Source organism: Aulonocara stuartgranti (assembly GCF_965226115.1).
Source record: "Aulonocara stuartgranti genome assembly, chromosome: 6".
In the NCBI taxonomy this organism is placed as follows: domain Eukaryota; kingdom Metazoa; phylum Chordata; class Actinopteri; order Cichliformes; family Cichlidae; genus Aulonocara; species Aulonocara stuartgranti.
This window is the reverse complement of record NC_138944.1, coordinates 24,689,078-24,707,484: the sequence shown is the minus strand read 5'-3', so window position 1 is coordinate 24,707,484 and position 18,407 is coordinate 24,689,078. Positions and strand designations below refer to the sequence as shown.

General features: G+C 38.3%; 2 protein-coding genes across 7 annotated transcripts; one reads left to right on the top strand and one right to left on the bottom strand.

Annotated features, from left to right (window-relative positions):
• Positions 1-1,217: 1,217 nt before the first annotated feature.
• Positions 1,218-9,320, bottom strand: snapc3 (small nuclear RNA activating complex, polypeptide 3). Its single transcript, XM_082537542.1, has 9 exons — positions 9,011-9,320; positions 7,900-7,983; positions 7,721-7,802; positions 7,438-7,542; positions 7,162-7,311; positions 6,919-7,001; positions 3,400-3,558; positions 1,814-1,921; positions 1,218-1,713 (listed from the first exon to the last, which is right to left on the bottom strand). Exons 1-9 carry the CDS (start codon positions 9,241-9,243, stop codon positions 1,566-1,568), a joined length of 1,152 nt encoding a protein of 383 aa, XP_082393668.1. The 5' UTR covers positions 9,244-9,320; the 3' UTR covers positions 1,218-1,565.
• Positions 9,321-10,497: 1,177 nt separating this feature from the next.
• LOC309707906 (tetratricopeptide repeat protein 39B-like) lies at positions 10,498-17,300 on the top strand. 6 transcript variants are annotated; one of them, XM_082535494.1, is made up of 19 exons: positions 10,498-10,562; positions 11,558-11,593; positions 11,966-11,997; positions 12,265-12,297; positions 12,446-12,577; positions 12,668-12,744; positions 13,377-13,506; positions 13,625-13,730; positions 13,829-13,894; positions 14,062-14,170; positions 14,291-14,358; positions 14,447-14,506; positions 14,576-14,737; positions 14,835-14,926; positions 15,201-15,321; positions 15,413-15,524; positions 15,600-15,717; positions 16,310-16,426; positions 16,728-17,300. In XM_082535494.1, the coding sequence occupies exons 1-19, from the start codon at positions 10,560-10,562 to the stop codon at positions 16,840-16,842; spliced, it is 1,689 nt and encodes a 562-aa protein (XP_082391620.1). In that variant the 5' UTR covers positions 10,498-10,559; the 3' UTR covers positions 16,843-17,300. The 6 variants fall into 6 exon arrangements, with proteins under 6 accessions (XP_082391620.1, XP_082391616.1, XP_082391619.1 ...); XM_082535490.1 differs by having other exon boundaries at positions 12,181-12,297; XM_082535492.1 differs by having other exon boundaries at positions 10,546-10,562; positions 11,523-11,593; positions 12,181-12,297.
• Positions 17,301-18,407: the final 1,107 nt, after the last annotated feature.

Sequence of the window (18,407 nt, the reverse complement as noted above, 5' to 3'; positions counted from 1 at the left end):
CTGCTTTTCCACTGAGGCCATTTCTGATGGTTTCAGTGAACAATAGATTAGCCTTAATCCAGATGCATCACTCGGGTTCTGTATCAGGTATGTGCTGGAGTTTGTCTGTTTTCTAAGGACTTACGACACCTTTTTCAGCATCAAATTCAAGCACTTTTTAAGCACTTTCAATGTCCATTTTCAAGCTTTTCCAGCACATTAGCAAAAAAAAGAATGCATGTTTCACTTTGCATCACCTCAGTAACGCCATGTGAAAATTAAAACAAATCATTCTAGGTTGATTTAAATACCGGTACCGTTGTTCCTCTTTTTGCTAAAACAAAGAAAAATGCAGCACACAAAAATAATGCAAAAGGAGGTTACCTTATATGCATATAGTGTATAAACTCAAAAAACCCCAAAACATTTCACTTAAAAATTAAGATGTGGAAATGTGAACAAATTAACTTGTTAGAGATGTCATATTCAGTAAAATTCAAGACTTTAAGAATGCACAAGCATCTACCTAAAATCTATTTATTTAATCTATCATATTATTATGTACAATTATAATGTATTCTTCCTCTCCCTTAAATAAACAGGCAGCCTTAATATTACCATTTTTTCCCCCCTAGGTGTTGCCAAACGCACCAAGTTAATACTTGAAAAGCTGCAGCAATACACAAAAATATGACCAGTATTCTAATTACTTGGTGACAACTTTGCTTTTAGCCTTTAATTGGCTAGTTATGTAGTTCACAGCATATTCCATAAATTACCATGCCATAACTAACTGCTTTAGTAGCGCTGCCGTATTGCATCACACATACACATACTCAAAAATGATTTACTAGGACTTACGCAAAAAAAAAAAAAACCCATTGTGAAAAGGTGCAAATCCTTCATGCAGACTACTCAGGTGGGGGCGGGGGTCTAGTCTGTACAACGACTAGCCCAGAGAACACTGAATCACTTTCACAAAGCCTGGACAAAGCTTTGCTCAAGACCACTTGAAAAATAAAAAAGTTTGACTAACTGGAAACAAAATACCAAATGGAAATGAGAAAGAAAAGGGGGGCGGCTCAAGACTTGCACAGTACAGTATAAAGGTGACAAATAGACAGCCTTTTAAAATTGTCATCTCACTAAGGTCGAGTTTCTGTTCCGTGTCACCCTCATTGATTTGAAGTACATCAAAATGAGTTAAACAAGCTGTATAAGTGTCCACCAATCAAACATAACAACTCGGTTACTTTTAATGAATTCAATCAAAAAGCTGTTTTGTGCATTTAAAAATCAATAACTTTACACACAAAAAAAAAAAAAAAAAAAGACAAACCCACACACAAGTATGCTAAACATTAAACTGACCGTGCTGCTGTCAACTGAACTGTTTATCAGTAAATGTTACTGTTTAGCTCAAAGAGGAAAATCAAACCCTAAAAAAAAAAAAAAAAAAAAAGAAAAAAAAAGAAAAAACAAAAAAAAAAAAAAAACAGTTTTGATGACGTTGCAAGTATCAGACCATTTCCTTCTGAAATATAAACCATGTAACTGTATTATACAGCAATAAGTCATGAGAACCATTAATTAAAGGCACCCCGGTCCACATAGGGATAGGCCAAGAATTCTCCCAGTTTATTGCCTTGAGCGTCGTAGTGCATCATACGAAAGCATTTGTCACAGAAGAGACATGGGTCACTCGGAGCAAACTGGTCGTTGGTGGTATACCATCTAGAAAGACGAGATACGTGATCAGCCTTTAAAAAAATAAAAAATAAAAATAATAACACAAAGCTTCCGTTGTTTATGCAGCGCCCTGATGTCTCCTCACCTTCCGATGAAAACATGGCAGACAGCACACTTCTGGGTGAGGACTCTGTGCTTGTGCGTGAGCAGTGGGTACAGATTCTTGTCTAGACAGTCGTTCTTGTGGGCCAGTCTGTAATGGGTAAAGAGCAGGGAAGAAGACGACATTCTCACAGGCTCTGAGCGGTAGGGACACAGATTTGTCTCACATTCATGATATCAGGAGCTGCTTTCATGTGCGGTCGGCCTGCTTACGCCAACGCTACATAAGCTCGAAGATAACTACGCATCCGTTAGTCTTGTGAGAAATGTTAAATCTCGTCTGACAATGCATCTCATTGTCAGATGGGATTGCTGCAGCTGACAAATCCACCTCCTGTACTGCAGTAGTAATCAGTTTATTACTTTACGGTTTATTAAGCACAGGGTTTGACGTTAACTCAAACCAGATAGGCATGAGTATTTCTTATTCATACCAAGCATCTTATTCATGAGGAGCAGAGATAAGCTAAAATGACCCTGTTTGGCTGCATGCTTATTTGGTTGTGTGATTATCTGGATGTACTTTACTGTGAACTCCACCAAACAAGAGCCGGAAACTATTAATGCATTACCGGACTAACAGAAGATAAACATTTCGATGATTTTAGCTCGAACTTTTCAACTTTGACTTGGCCGTATTATCGACAGCTGAAATGTTCAGGTTTTAAGTTGCTCACTGGACACAAATAGAAAACTCGAGTTTATTGCACGTGTGTGTTTCATGTTTGCACAACAGCAATAAAAAGAAATAAAAATGACTTTGTTGTAATGAAAGAGCATCCATTAAAGCAAGTAAAGAATAGTTCCTGGTTGAACCTGGAATCATGGTGTGCACCAAGGTGTGTATTGTTAGGTGAACTGTTTATTCTAAATTGGCTGAAGGTGTCAACAGTTATCTGCCTCTCTGCATCTGCCTGTGATTGCCATTCACACTTTCAGCTTTAATGCATGGGGGTTCAACAAAAATCTTGCACTGTTTAGGAACTGTAGCCTTTTTTATATGTAGGGTCTCCTGTTGGTTGAAATTTTTGCTAATAGCCAATAAATATTACTAATTCCTGTTATCCCTTGTTACAGAGCGAGACGTTAGAAAAGAACCAGGTAAATGTTAATAATCAAACTCTTTCACCTTGAGCTATTCAGCTGATATCTATCCATTTAATGTTCACAGGACACAGTGGGCTAAATCCTTCTTGATTTTATGTAGTGGTTCAGTAAGCTTCCCAAGCCTCCGTCCTGGTAGAGCCAACAGTACTGCTAGAAGCATGAAATTAAACCAGTTAATCAGTTATTTAAACTTCAGGGGGCCTAGTTTCATTATTACTGTACTAATTCATCTTAAAGACAGCTGTTATTCAACTGTTGCTGAACAGAGGTGCAGGTGTATAACGCAGTCTCTCTGTAATTTGTTTGAATTGACAGCAACACACAGAATATGACATAAATGTTATTTGAGGTTGTAATAGTTATAGTAATAGTGATATATAGTAATAACCAAAACTGAGCAAGAGTTGGAGTGGGCTCTGTAAAGAAGTTGAATCGCAGAACTAGACAATGAGTAGCACTAACCTAACATCTGTGATGATGACCAGATGTTCGCAGTCGCCCTGGTGACAGTAGAGATACGGGAATCCCACTTTGACTTTCAGATCCTCCAAAAGTGTATCCTCCATCTTGGCCTGGCTGTAGGATGGGAAGTTATGGGACTTAGCCCATTCAATTGTAGTCCTGCATCATAAAGCAAGAGGAGATAAGATGAGAAAAGATGTCTGTTATTCATCCAGAAGTTGGCAAATCCCCTTTTTATAATAGTTAAAGATTAAGTTAAACACAGCAAATGTTTAACAAACAGTATCTATGAAAGCAAAGAATAGTTTGTAGCTTAAAAAAGAAAACACAACAAAACAATTGTATTAGGGTAGAAATAAAGCTGAAATCAGAGTAAATATAATAAAGTAAAATAAGTGAAATAGAAAATAATGATAATAATGATAATAATGATAATAATAGAAAGATTTTAAAAAGTGAGCCGAGTTAAAAATTAAAATATAATATTTGACGTATATTTTTACATGAGTTCCATGGTTATTTCACAGAATGATACATAATTTTGCACAAATCAAATCAAATCACTTTTATTGTCACATCACATGTGCAGGCACACTGGCACAGCACATGCGAGTGAAATTCTTGTGTGCGAGCCCCACAAGCAACAGAGATGTGCAAACACAACAACACAAACGAGCAAAATACAAGAATGGCCAACCTGAAACTAATAAATATATGTACAATATATAATAGTGTATGCATTTCTGGATGTGTATACTAAATATTTTCCTACGTGTGTGTGTGTGTGTGTGTGTGTGTGTGTGTGTACACACATTTTTACAAATTAAATAGAAAAGAGCGCTTATGTCAGTGATGGATTTATTAAAAGCACAGCAAATATCAGATGACGAGTCCTTTCAGTACCTCACCACAACAGATTAGCCTGAAAAAGAAATACCAGGGGAAAGATAAATTATGCAAAACTTTGTGGATTTTTAATGGATTTCTAACATAAAACAAAAAACATTTGGAAAATCTCAGTCTAATTCTATTCTAACTGTAAAACTGTGCTTTTTACAGGCCCCCCAAATCTGCTGTCAGCAAGCCGACATTCAAATATCTATATTCGATGTTAACTTGAACTACACTCCTGAGTAAATATTCACAGAGCCAACAAACAAAACTGAAGGACCGAGCTTAAAAAGTTTTCTAATTTAAAAATTATACCAGAAAAAAATGTTCCTGATTGGATCTTGGGAGGAGGCACAAATCAAGAAGGACCTATTAAGTAGAACTATCCTCTGTCAGATCTGAGATGATCAGCTGGGAAGTTGCTGTTGGGCAATGCGATAAAGTGCTTAGTGTGTGCTGAGGTGTAGATCACAACGCTTTGTGACCTTAAACTAAAGTAGATCTACAGTTAGCTTCTGCTCTTTAACAAGCTTCATGAGAATGCTACACAACAGACCAACATGCACTTTAAAGGGCTGAGCATTTCTGGAGATTACGTCCTCATCGATTACTTCAACTGGATTTATGTCTCTAGGAAACAGATGACTGTATCGATACGACTGTAGGTTGCAATCCAATGAATAAAGACACAAAAAATATCAAATCTGCTAAAACTGTTGTCTTTATTTACTGTGACAGGTCTACGTTTTATAAATGTGAACAGTTTGCAACGGTCAGACTAAGTACACTCTTCAAGCTTCTATCTTTATCTGCTTTCATAAGCTGCAGATATCACAGTGATTATTTGAGCGTTTCAAGTTATTTAACAAATCATTAAATAGAACTCTTGAATAGACCTGGTATTCATAGAAATCCTGCACAAAGCCAACATTTAGATATTTTATTCCATTTCATTTTACTAACCTTTCTACGGCTCTCAGCTCCAAGCCCAGGTCACTCCTTAGACACAGTTTGCAAACTGCTGAGCACTGTAGAGTTATTAAACATTACTTAAACAGATCTAATAACTTTATTGTTTGGAATTCTTTCCAGACATGTAGGTCCATAAGGTTTTGGGCAGTAACCTAATTTTTGGTATTTTTGCCTCTGCACCAATGCACAATGCAGATGTGAACGAAGTGCAGACTTTCAGCTTTAACTCAAGGAGCTGAATAAATATATTCTATTAACTATTTAGGAATTACAGTCATTTTTATACAAAGTCTCCCATTTTCAAAGGCTCAAGAGTAATTTTGAATTTTGGACCTAAAACTGTACTTTAAGACTTTAACCGCTTTTACAATTTACTCAAATAAAAACTGAGAACAAATTTAAGGTGGCACAGAAGAAGTTAGCATTGATTCCCACCGTGTGTGTGGAGGTTTTACTTCTGCCTGTGCAGGTTCTTTGTCTTCCTCCCACAGTCCAAATAGAGGCATGTTAGGTTAAAATGGCTATTCTGGTTAAGTGTCAGCGGTCGTTTGTGTCTCTGTCTTAGTGACAGACTGTCAACCCTGTCCTCTCACCCTATGACAGGCTGCCAACCTCCCGCAACCTCGATTTGGACAAGAAAATGGTTGACTGGACATACAGACGAATGAATAATTGAAAAAAACAATCCAATCTAGCGATTGCTTGCATATATGCCTGCAAGTGTTTTGAAATGAAAGCCTTGTTAAGAAGTTAAGGGTTTTCAGCCACTGTGGAGTCAGGACTGTTAATATGAAACGATTGCGCTAAATTTGTTCAAGTTAAGCACCTTGAGGGGGCCATGTCAGGGAAGCTTGCGTGTTAAACTAAGATACATTTTTTCCTAGGTCAGCTTTATTACGTTTGCAATTCATTCACTCGTGTTGCATTTCATTTTCAGAGGAGACACATGAGTGCAGTTGATAACTGTTTTGACTGGCAGCCCTGTGCAGGTGAAATAAAAAGATGTTCTACTCTCCAAATAAGAGCAGATTGCAATAAATAATAAACTCAATGATCTCTCTTTAAACTGCCTATTGAGTGAGTCATTGCTTGCTTTGTCACAATCAACCCAAGACAAAAGTCAAAGCAACATGAACAAATGAAAATGTCAGAGTTAGTCTTGTTTACAATTACTTGACCACTTTCTTTGGTCAAATAAATAAATTAATATGGTAAAATGGCAAATGGCCTGTATTTATTTAGCGCTTCACTAGTCCCTAAGGACCCCAAAGCGCTTTACACAACCAGTCATCCACCCATTCACACACACATTCACCCACTGGTGATGGCAAGCTACATTGTAGCCACAGCCACCCTGGGGCGCACTGACAGAGGCGAGGCTGCCGGACACTGGTGCCACCGGACCCTCTGACCACCACCAGTAGGCAACGGGTGAAGCTTCTTGCCCAAGGACACAACGACCGAGACTGTCGGAACCGCAGCTTGAACCGGCAACCTTCCGATTACCAGGCGGCCTCCCAACTCTTGAGCTACGATCGCCCGAATAAATAAAATACCAGCCTTCTACAGATTTAGGCCTGCTGCCTTCAACTGTTGTAAAGGTCCTGGTTAAGAAATGCATAATCTTTAAAGCTTCCTAAAGAAGGAGGTACTTACGAGCTGATGTCCTGGCACTCGGGAAACCGCATGTCATTGTAGAAAACTCCTTCAAAGAAGAAGAAAGCTGACTTGTAATGATCCTGAAAAAGAGCACATAAAATATTTTTCTCTAGCTTACAACAGATGCATTTTTAAATATATACATACATGTATGAGAGTCCAGTCACACTAAATGTACAGAAACAGTTACATTTAGATACGGAGCACAGCAATATTATTCTGTTCGGGTCCTGTATTTACCTTGCTGATGAATTCTGGAGCTACGTCAGGCGTGTTGCTGAACTCTCCACACACTTGCAAGTCACTGACGCAGCAAACAGCATCCCTGAGCTCTGCCAAGCTGTGGGAACCCGTCATCAGGAGAGTCATGTGGGGTCTGATGTAGTTAAACTGCAGGAAATGCGCCATTAAATATAGTATTCAACTACAACACACAACACAGTGGCTTTTAAAAAAAACAAAAACAAAAAACAGTTTTATGACAAAAGAAACAAAAACAAAAAATGTAACCCTTACTTTGTCGAACACAGCTGGGTAGTAGACATTGATGGTTAGAATGATCTCTCCTTCGGGAACCATGTCAGTCACCGTTTCTGGTTTCCTGCCAATGGTTAGGCGCTCCTGAAAAATAAGAGAGAGAACCAAGCCTCACGTTTAGATACAAGATGAAAGAGAAAACTAAAAATGTCTGGGAACCTGTCAAGAAGCCCCAGGGGATAATAATAAACACCTACTTTAGAGCGAACAGTAAATGCAAAGGTTAATTATGTAATCTCAGTCCCTAACTAAATTCACCCACCAGTTCATCTGCATAGAGGTCATGTCTGTTCTTTTTAATCTTTTTAAGAGAAGCTCTGTGGTCTTGCCTCTTCTTTCTTTGCCTGTATTAAAAAGAAAAGAAGCAAGTCACATTTAAAATTGCATTACGATACTGATCAATCGCATTTTTCATTTGTATGAACTGAAATAAGGTCATACACTAGTGTTCTTAATGTGGGATCTGGAGGTACAACTTCTGTGTCAGGCTGCTGATCTTCAGGATGACATCGAAGCGAATCAACACTTCAAAAGAAAGAAAAAAAAACAAAGTCATTTGACTGTCTTTGGTAAAAAGAACAGATCATCTTCACAGAGTTATCAGGTGAGAGTCATGCGAGTATCAGAATCGACAGGACTTTTTTTCTTTGACGTTTTGTTTCATAACGGCCATCGTTTTACTTGCAGCTCAATTCTTGTTCCGGAGTTTGCACTAATTAACGAGCCTACTGTGAAACTCCTGGACTGAAATCAACGTTTGAAATAATCATTTATTTTAAAAGCAACCTTCCAGTGACCACAAACGTCATGAGACAAAAAATAAACATCACCCACTGTCATTAATAAATGTCATTTTAGTCACCAAAAAAAGGATAACAGCCGATAAATCGGCCCATCTCTGTTTAGTTTACAGACTGTGGAAGGAGTTTATATTTTCACACTGTTAAAGCTGGCATTCATTTCTTTAAAGAAGAACTAATAACGTTTTGTTAACTGGATAAAAAACAAAAAATAAAACATCATTTAGTTTTTATGGAAATTATAATAAAGATTTTACAAACTATACAACTAATCAGGGAAACATGGATCTATTTATAATTACAACTGACTTAACCCCATAACCTAAAAAGCTTCAGTTTTAATTGACATTTTTACACGACTTACTTGAACGTAACATGTACGTTGTTCTATATTTCAGTGTCTTTACGCCAACCTTTGCAGTTGTTTTCCCTCTATGTTTGACCACATGGTGGTTTTTGTTGTATTTTACGGTAGTTTATGTTTCTGCCGCACATTGAGACACTCTGTAACTCTTAATTCATAGTTATATAAGTAAGTGTTACAGACCTCTTCCACGTTTGGTGTGTTTACTACCAGTTTTGGGACAAACTAGATTCAGCTATCAGCTATTACACCTCATTATGTAATTTAACTAGTATTCTTAATATCAGTTTACCATTACAATTACTGCAACTGAACTTAATTACCATTAACATATTATTATGGTGCACATGCCTGGTCTAAATGTTTATCAAATGTTGATCTCGACTACCTGCACACAGTCTTAAGTTCAGCCATGGTTTCCGCACCGACCCCCATCTCTTCGGCAAAGTTAGCAAGAAATGAGTCCTCATCCGCCTCCTCATACGAGTAGTCGCTTGGCTTCAGTCTGCTCAGCCACTCCTTTTTAAAAGAGCCTATATGAAATGGTTTTGTATTAACATCGGGATATTCGTACTCCGGGATGTTCACGTTTGCATCTGTCGTCTGCTCGGACGCCGCCATGTTTCCCAGAACCCAAAAGTGCGCCGAGAATCTTGGGATATGTAGTTTCAGCGCTACAGTGCCGTTTAGACCTTGTATGATTAGGCAAACGGGAAAAATATTGGACAAAAGAAAACCAACAAACAGCTTTCCAAACATCTGTTTCATATATTATATAGTACTGTGCAAAATCCTTGAGCCACCCCTCATTAATTTGTGTGTTGCGTCCGAGGAGCCGGACTTTGTTGTAATTATTAAAAGTGATCTTCAGCATTAGTCCTCCAGGGTTTGGACACTGGTGGTAAAGGCTCTAAATACTACATTTTTGGTTCAATTTTTGTCTCATATACTGTATTTCCATGTGTTTGTGCATGTTTCAGCAAATTGCTGCACCTCTGTCCTACATCACAATATAAAGCCTCAAGGGGTAGCTCAAGACTTCTGCACCCTTCTGTATCTACATCTATTGTACTTGCTTTTTCCCCCCCTCTAATGTATTTTTTTAAATTTTTTTTTTATTTTTTTTACATGGTATTACAGTCCTGTTGTGGACAAGAATGTCAGTACAACAAAAAATTGAGGAAAGGCTAAAGCTAAATTTGTATTAAAACAGACTATTTATGTTAAATGACAATAGTGAATGAGGCTATTTAGGCCTCCTTTCTTTCTTACTAAATCATCCATGAACTGCTCTTCTAGTATGCTGTAATACCTCATTAGATTGATTCGCTGAAGCTTGAATGAATGTGTGTGAAGTAGTCTGGCTTAAGAGTCAAGGAAGCTGGTTGGTAAGCAGACTCAGCAAACATTTTAAGTTCCCAAAGATAAGCAGTTTATTTACAGTTACCTCCATAACGTGGAACTTAAACCAAACCATCCCAAACTAACTCACGATAACTTAAAAACCCAAAAAAAAAAAAATGACACAAACTGCACAACAGCACTCACCTTTCCTCCCTTATCTGAACCAACATGAGACTGACTATATATAGGACTGTCAATTCACCTTCAATTTGTCTAGCCTGTACCACTAGCTTAAGCTGCTGAATCTAAAACACAACACAAATAGCAGAGAATCACAAAAGGCTCACTGCTCTCCTGATTAACCCATTTAAACAGTTAAATGGCTCTATATAAGAAAATATTCTCGACAAATCACTCCATAATCCAAGAGACAAGCAAAAGAAAACATTGCTATGGAAAAAAAACCCTCCTCTTGGTTTAGCCTGGGGGTGTGACACGTGACATCATCAGCACTTTAAAAGTCAGGGACTGCTAGGCAGACCCCCTTCCCCCCACACCTGTAAGACCTTCTGGTAACGCAAAACAAAGAAAGAATGGTAAGTATGAACAAATGGGTTAAATCTGCTACATAATAAAATATAAAGCAATATATTATTGAATATTTGTTTTAATCTGCTGACTGTTTGATTCTGACTGCAACGTAATGCTTGGGGGGGAACAAAAACGGTATAGTAAGTAAAGCAATGTTACTTTGGCCATAGCTAAGCATAGCAAATGTACATGTAGAGAATGTGCTTTGGTATAAAATGTTGACACTTATTAGACAAGTGGTGAGTAGAAAAGTCTCCTGACAGCTCACTCACTTTGTCACAGTGTAGCGCAGCATGAGAAATTAGGAGGAAAAAAGGAAGTGATTTAGTTATGCAGGGACGTCACATGTATGCAGATAATCAGAAATTGTAACCCGTTCCAAGTAAAACACCCTGCGTACCGCCACAGCGCATTTACGCCACATCAGCTGCATGGGGAACAGCTGGAGGGATGTACCCCTCGATGACATAGTCTTTTGTATGGGAAAATGTTTTCCTCGGGTTCTCCGCCTCCCATTCCCATGCACTTGGTACAGTTTTGAGATAAGTTGTACTTGACTATCTCCTTTTCATCTTTTCTTTGGGTTACCATTTTCGCTCAGATTCATTTATCTATTATCGCTCATCTATTGTTATATAACAAAGTCAAACTGGGGCTGATTGTCAGGGCAAAAGTTGAGACATTCATTCGCTGAATGTCCAGGAAAATATAGCAGTACATTTAATGTAAAATGTCTAATGTCACGCCTTTCAGTGTAGGAAGAGAAGTGCTTTTAAGGAGAAAAATTAAAGATCTCGGCATTGCAATGCTTTGAGGCAAATTTGTGGGCTGGTCCTAAAAATCCAGGCCACACCCAACGTCTTACCTTATAAATGGCAAACTACCCTTAGTCTGCGCTTGGAGTCAGTGTCAAGACTTGTTGACTTGTTGCTACAGGGAAAAATATCAGACCTTTTATTTTTCAGTGACTTGGTTTAACTGCTTTTTTATTTAACTCAAGCATCAAATGGAGGGTGAAGACAATTCACTACAACAGGTAGGTTCCCTCAGTTTCTCTAAAGTAATGTAATGAAAGAGGCGAGCTTTTAAAGGTGAGTGAATTTCAATGGTTGTTTCTGGCTTAAGTGCTTTTATTATAAGTTTTATTTTGCATGTTACTTTGAAATATTAAAGTTACATGATTTCAAAATAATAACACCCAGTAAACCCAGTACCAAAAAGCCTTGAAGAAAACTCTGGATAGTTTCATTTGTTTAAGATGCTGTGGCAAAGGGCTTTACTGTGCAGGTTAATCAACACACTGAATATCAGCTCAGTGAGAACTGAACTGAAATGAATTTAAAAAAAAAAAAAAGCTAACTTACACATTTTGGCAGCTTTGATTTCAAGTGTCTCTGCTTGTTTTCAGGTGGGTTTGAAGCAGCCCAATGAGGATGCAATGTAAGTGACATCATGCGATGAATATGCTTATTGTAAGAGTTCTAATGCATTTATCCTTCATATTTCAGAGTTATGGAACAAAATTCTTTAGACTGGCTCCATCATTTGGTTTTTGTTATTTTGATTTTGAATATTCATTTTTGACTCTTTGAAAAAAAAAAAAATATTATTATTATTATTCAGATTGCCTGAAGAACTGCCTAAAATGGCTTTGGAGACAGCATTGAAAGAATGCTTCACTGCCCTCAATTTCTTCCTGAACAACAGGTTTGCCGATGCACTGGCTCTTTTAAAACCCTGGTAAGTCACTGTTGCTCTAACAACCTGACTATGTCCCCTTTAATTTGTTCATGTATTGGAACTTTATGACGGTATTTGGATACAGGTTGTATTTTTACTGTGGATTTGCAAAAAAATCCCCACATTTTGCTGCCTTCCTATCCTCTAGGAAGAGTGAAAGCATGTACCATGCGATGGGCTACAGTAGCATTCTGGTGATGCAGGCCGCTGTGACTTTTGATGCAAAGGACATGGATGCTGCCATGACATCACTGAGAGAAGCCTTGCAGGTCTGCCAGAGGTATCCCAATAATTAGAATGACCATTTGATAAGGTGTAAAGTTTTAGGATCTCTTTGGGTTGTTAAAAATCAGTTTCTTAACAACTTTAGATTTCGGAAGAAAACGGGACTAATGGAAAGCTTGGCTAACCTTTGGTACAGACAACCAGCTGACAATCTGACAGAAGGCGAGTGAATTACTGTATCTGCTGACTTTCCCTCCCTCCCGATTCTGCCCCCCTCTCCCCTCTTCTCCACCACGGTCTCACTGAACTCTGTCACACACACACACACACTCACTCTCTGACGCACTCACTGGCCTGCTCCAGTCACTTTGTGGAGCATTGGACTGCTTAAGCATTGGACCTCATAAGACTTTGTTATTACACTATCTCTTACCGTACACTACTAAATCCCCATTTGCACTATTTGCCTATTTTGCACCACTATGCCTTCTTACTTGAATATTGTATATTGTATATTGCATAGCTTTTTTTTTTTTGTTATACGTAAAATTGTATTGTATTTATTTAAATTTTTACTTTTTAATTATTTTATTTGCATTTTTCTAATCACTAGGGTTTGAGAGTAACGCAATTTCTATTCTGTGTATGTCCTGTACATGTGGCAGAATTGACAAATAAAGTTGACTTGACTTGACTTTACAGCTTGGGGAATTAATGAATTTGATCAACATGGTGAAACATGACATTTTAATGGCTGTGTCACCTTATCTGCCATTTATTAAACACACAAACAAAACAAGACATTTGTCATTTTTTTTCCACACATAACATGATGTTGCATTTCTCATTATCAGAAGAGATGCATGCAGAGCTGTGCTATGCTGAAGTCCTGCTGCAGAAAGCTGCCCTCACGTTCTTGGATGAAAGCATAATAGGCTTCATCAAAGGAGGGATGAAAATTCGACACAGTTATCAGCTTTACAAGTAAGAGATTTGGAGGCGGTGTTTATAATAGAAATGGCCACCAAAAACATTTTTATAATTTTTTTTAAAAAAGAGATATTTTATTATTTGAATTAATGTAAATGTTTTTCCAAACCAGGAATTGCCAGGCCATGGAAAAAGTCACAAAGGATGAGGAAAAACAGAGAAGCACACACATTCATTTTAGGGGTGGGGTCAGCATGGGAATTGGATCATTCAATCTGGTGAAAAAATAAGATTTGTTCCAAAATATTACAAAAAGTTTTATTTAATATATTTAGTAACAATGTTATATTATTTTTGGTTTATATTTTGTTACCAGATGCTGTCTCTGCTTCCATCCAGAGTCCTTAGACTGATGGAGTTTTTGGGCTTCTCTGGAGACAGGGTAGGTGAGACCACATACATACCAACAGAACTCAATAAGTGTGGAAGCTGGGGATGGGGTGAGACGGAGGCCAGTGATCTGTGTTGACAAGTCCAAATGGGAGCGCCCCAAAGAAGTTGTCCTGTCCTTAATATTTTGTCAGTTAAAAGAACTGAACTGTCTCACAGGAAGTGGGTTTGTCAGAGTTGAGAGAGGGAGCAACTACCAACAACCTGCGCTCCATCCTCAGCACCCTCACTCTGCTGATGTTTCAGCTCTACATCACAGTGATACTTGGTGAGCACACTGTAGGCTGGGGCTGTTGCTTCTCCTAAATTCAAAAATCGTGTCTAATCTTAAATAATACCAAAGTTATCATTCATTTGACTTTAATTAATGTGAAAATGATTCTTTAAGGGACTGCTGATGTAAACCTAAGTGAATGTGAGGCTCTGCTGAAACCCTACTGTGAAAAGTTTCCTAATGTAAGTTGTGGGTGTACCTTACTACTTGTGCAAATATTAATCTTTTAATGCCTTTTAGTGTAAGAACTCTGACATTTTTCCTTTATAGGGGGCTTTAATGCATTTCTTCAGTGCAAGGATTGCTGTGCTCAAAGGAAACTTCACATTTGTAAGTACTCATGATGTCTAATGTATGTATTTATAGAACTTTCTCTCATGTAGTTATTGCTCTGTGTAGGCCCAAGAGAAGTTCTTGGCATGTATTGCATCGCAGGAAGAGTGGCGTCAGATTCACCACCTGTGCTACTGGGAGCTGATGTGGGTCTACTCCTTTGAACAAAACTGGTTTGAGGCCTATCGATACGCCAACTTGCTCAGCAAGGAGAACAAGTGGTCCCAGGTATCTAATGTGACAAAATCTCTTTAACCCTGTAATCACATTACTGATTCTTTTCTCTATTGAAACCTTTCTGTTGCTTTCTTTTCCCCATTTCTAGGCAGTCTATGTATTTCAGAAAGCTGCCATCTTGAGCATGATGCCAGAGGAAGAAGTGAACAAGTTCAATGAAAATGTGGTGGAATTATTCAGGTGTGCAATATACACTACATATACACTAACGCTCCTTCATGCATCTAGGATGCAGCAGTCTGTCACTGAAGGAGCTCTGCAGCTCAGCAACATTTACATGCATGGGGTGGGAGACTCTGTCCATCAGAAGTTATTTTGGCCAGAGTCCTTCTGTCTCCCACCACCTGCACTAGGTCCAGGGTGCATCCCAGAACAGAGCTGGCCTTTCTGATGTATACTAACAGTACTATTTAGTTTGTATCAATAAATAAAGTCACTGAAATGTGGTTTGAAGGCAGGTGGAGGGCCTCAGGCTGAGATTTGCTGGGAAGTCGATTCCAACGGAGAAGTTTGCAGCGAAGAAGGCCCAGAGATACTCCTCTTCCACCCCCGTGAAACTTGTCGTTCCTGCTTTGGTGAGGACACGTTCTCTCAGTGAACTGATGTGTTTTTTTTTGTTTTTTGTTTTTTTTTGCATTTGTAAGCAACAATCATCTGTTACCGCAGGAAATGATGTATGTGTGGAATGGCTTCACAATAGTAGGCAAAAAACCCGAGCTGACTGAAGGAATCCTGTCAACTTTAGAGAAAGCAGAAGAGCAGCTCAGAAATGATCCAAGTGAGGAAAATTTTCTAATCAGTGGGTGTTTTTTAATACTGACACAAGGCTTACAGTTTACTGTGTGATGTGCAGACCCATCAGAGTACCACACAGGCGATGAGTGCGTTGTCCAGCTGCTGAAGGGTCTGTGCTTAAGAAGTCTGGGACGGCTGGTCCAGGCTGAGATCTGCTTCAATCATGTCATCTCCAGGTGAGCTTGTCTTGATGTCACTGCAATACACCAGAAGCATTCGAGTGGGAGTCTACTGAAAGTCCTCAGCAGAAACTTTTACTTCAACAATCCCTTCAATAGACTACTTTTCCAAGAGCTGATCTGTTTAATGTCCCACTTAGGGTCTTCTGCAACCAATCAGCACTGGGGATGAATCGGAGGGGAGAGCAGGTTAATAAGGATGACAGTAAATCAATGGCAGAATGGTAGATGTGCTGACGTGTTAATGCATAAATAACAGGCATATTATTTACATTTTTTAACTCCTCATTGACCTTTTAACAACATTTAAATGTTTCCGGTCTTCCCTGACTCTTAAAAAGGACGAACACAACTGGCATAACATGTATTGCGCAATACATTTTAATCAAATGTTTTAATAATTGATGATAAAGCAGATTTCTCTGCTTGATTACTGATTATTGATGCATAAATATCTTATCTGGACAATTTTACCTCCCTGTGGTGTTAAAAATAAATCTTGCTGCTGCTGTTGCTTTTTATAATGCTTCTTAACAGACAGACTGAAATGACTTTTGTTTTTTTTGTTTCGTTTTGTTTTTTCTTTCAGTGATGGTGGCATCAAGCATGATAGCTATCTGGTGCCCTTTACCATGTATGAGCTTGGCCTATTGCACAAGCAGAAAGGTGAAATCAACAAGGCCATTGCTGTAATGGAAAATGTCATGTAAGTCTTTTCAAACAGTCTTTTAATTTGAATACAAATAAACTTTGAAGTTACCTTAAAAACAATGGACAAAATTTCAAAAAGATGTTTTAAGTTTGACGTGTTATCTAAAGCACTTTGAGTGCCCAGTTAGACTGGAAGTCTGCTATATTAACTCACCAGTCGCTTAAGTAATTACACTTTGAATTTCGGTCAACCAAACAAACCCACACACGCAACACAACGGCTACCTGTTTGTTCTAGCAACATCTAGAACCTGCTGCCATGTTACATATTACTGACTCTTTTTATTTTTTTGCAGGACGAACTACAAGGACTACAACATGGAGTCAAGGCTGCATTTCCGCATCCATGCAGCACTCAACACCATGGGCTCCTTTGCAGCCAAACTTCCACCATCACGCACGGCAGCTTAAGAGATCCTATTACATGAAACTTGACAGAAAAAGGGCTTTAAACCTGACATTGTTTACTGTTTCATTGTCTGTTGCCTTCAACTCTGAAGGTCCTTGGTCTTCTGCTCTTGGTGGTTTTTTCCAAAGCATGCTGTGGTTTACTTTGCAAATAAATTAAGGGTTCACTCCCTGCCTGTGCTTCACTTCACCTGGTCGTAATGCTAAATCTGCAAATTATTTATTTTTTGTTGTCATTATATTTATGAAAATATAACCTATTTAGTCTATAATTAAATGAGAAACAAGCAAGCAAAGGCTCCAGCCTGCCTTTATGATTGCAGCTTACCTGGTATTTTAAACAGCATGCCTGTATCACAGATTGCAGCTTAGCCATGCTCTAAGGTCCTTCTGTACAGCTGAGTGCCAGATGAAACAAAGTACTGGGATTGGCATTTTCAGAATAAATATAATGTTCACAATCCTGTCTGCTGCTTGTGTGAATGTTTCTTCTCGGGCCTCTTAAAAAGAGAATTTAATCTCAGTAAGATTGAGTTAAGTGAAGATTTCTGTGGAAAAATAGCATTGTGTTTGTGCATTTGATTACTGAAGGTGAAATGGCCTTTGATCAAATACACGATTCCCACATGCATAATCTATACAAAAGTACAGGTGAGGTTGATGAAGTAAGGCAAGGCTGAGATTGTTTGGACAAATATGCTGGCCAAAGGGTGTTGATGATAGAGGTGCCAGGCAGGAGAGAAAGGGTAAGACCACAGAGAATATTCTTAGATCTAGTGAAGGACAGCCAGGGGGTGGGTGTGACAGAAGAGGATGTTGGGGAAAATGATTTGCTGTGGCGACCCCTAAAGGGACAAGAAGGAAAGAGGGGAAAGAGATACATATAGATCCATATATATTAACGTGACCTGAGCATGCTTCTTTTAAAATGTATGTTTACATGTGTAAAAATAAAAATAATAAAAAATGAGGACTGAAAGTTTAAAGTCTTCTCACATTTTTCGGCACTAATTTAAATCTCATTAACACAGCTGGTTACAGCTTTCACATTCACCAGATTTAAATCCCTTTAAATTTAGATGGTGACTGTGGGAGCCGTTTGACTAAGGTGTATTCAATGTCATATTCAAAAATGCAGTTTGAGACTATTTGAACTCACATGGTTTGTTATCCTGCTGGAAGCAGCCATCAGAAGACGTGTACACTGTGGTCATAAAAGGATGAACATGATCATCTGTTTGCTGGCAGGCTGTGGCTTTTACATTATACTCAGGTGGTACTAAGCTGCCTAAAGCATAACAAAAAAATATAGCTAATACCTTCACACCACCAGCCGCAGCCTGAAAACTTGATACAGGGCAGCATGGATACTTGTTTTCATGTTGTCAAATTCTGACCCTACCAACTGTGTAGCCTATAACAACAAAGTTTTAATGTTATTTTAATTAACCTTAATGTGGTTAATTGTGTATATATAATATTGATATCCAAAAATATTCATGTTATGCTAATAAAAAAAATACTCTGTGATATTCTGTGAGGTTTACGCCTCAGTAACCCTCTGACTG

Bases quoted from the DNA above. Each gene is read 5' to 3' on its own strand.
- snapc3 (XM_082537542.1), bottom strand. From the start codon at position 9,243: ATGGCGGCGTCCGAGCAGACGACAGATGCAAACGTGAACATCCCGGAG. The intron at 7,803-7,899 runs GTATGACCTTAT...TTTTTAATACAG, and splicing joins CCCACATTAAGAACACTAGT to GCAAAGAAAGAAGAGGCAAG. The intron at 1,922-3,399 runs GTTAGTGCTACT...TACCCATTACAG, and splicing joins GTCATCATCACAGATGTTAG to ACTGGCCCACAAGAACGACT.
- LOC309707906 (XM_082535490.1), top strand. The intron at 11,594-11,965 runs GTAGGTTCCCTC...GCTTGTTTTCAG, and splicing joins AAGACAATTCACTACAACAG to GTGGGTTTGAAGCAGCCCAA. The intron at 12,578-12,667 runs GTATCCCAATAA...TAACAACTTTAG, and splicing joins GCCTTGCAGGTCTGCCAGAG to ATTTCGGAAGAAAACGGGAC.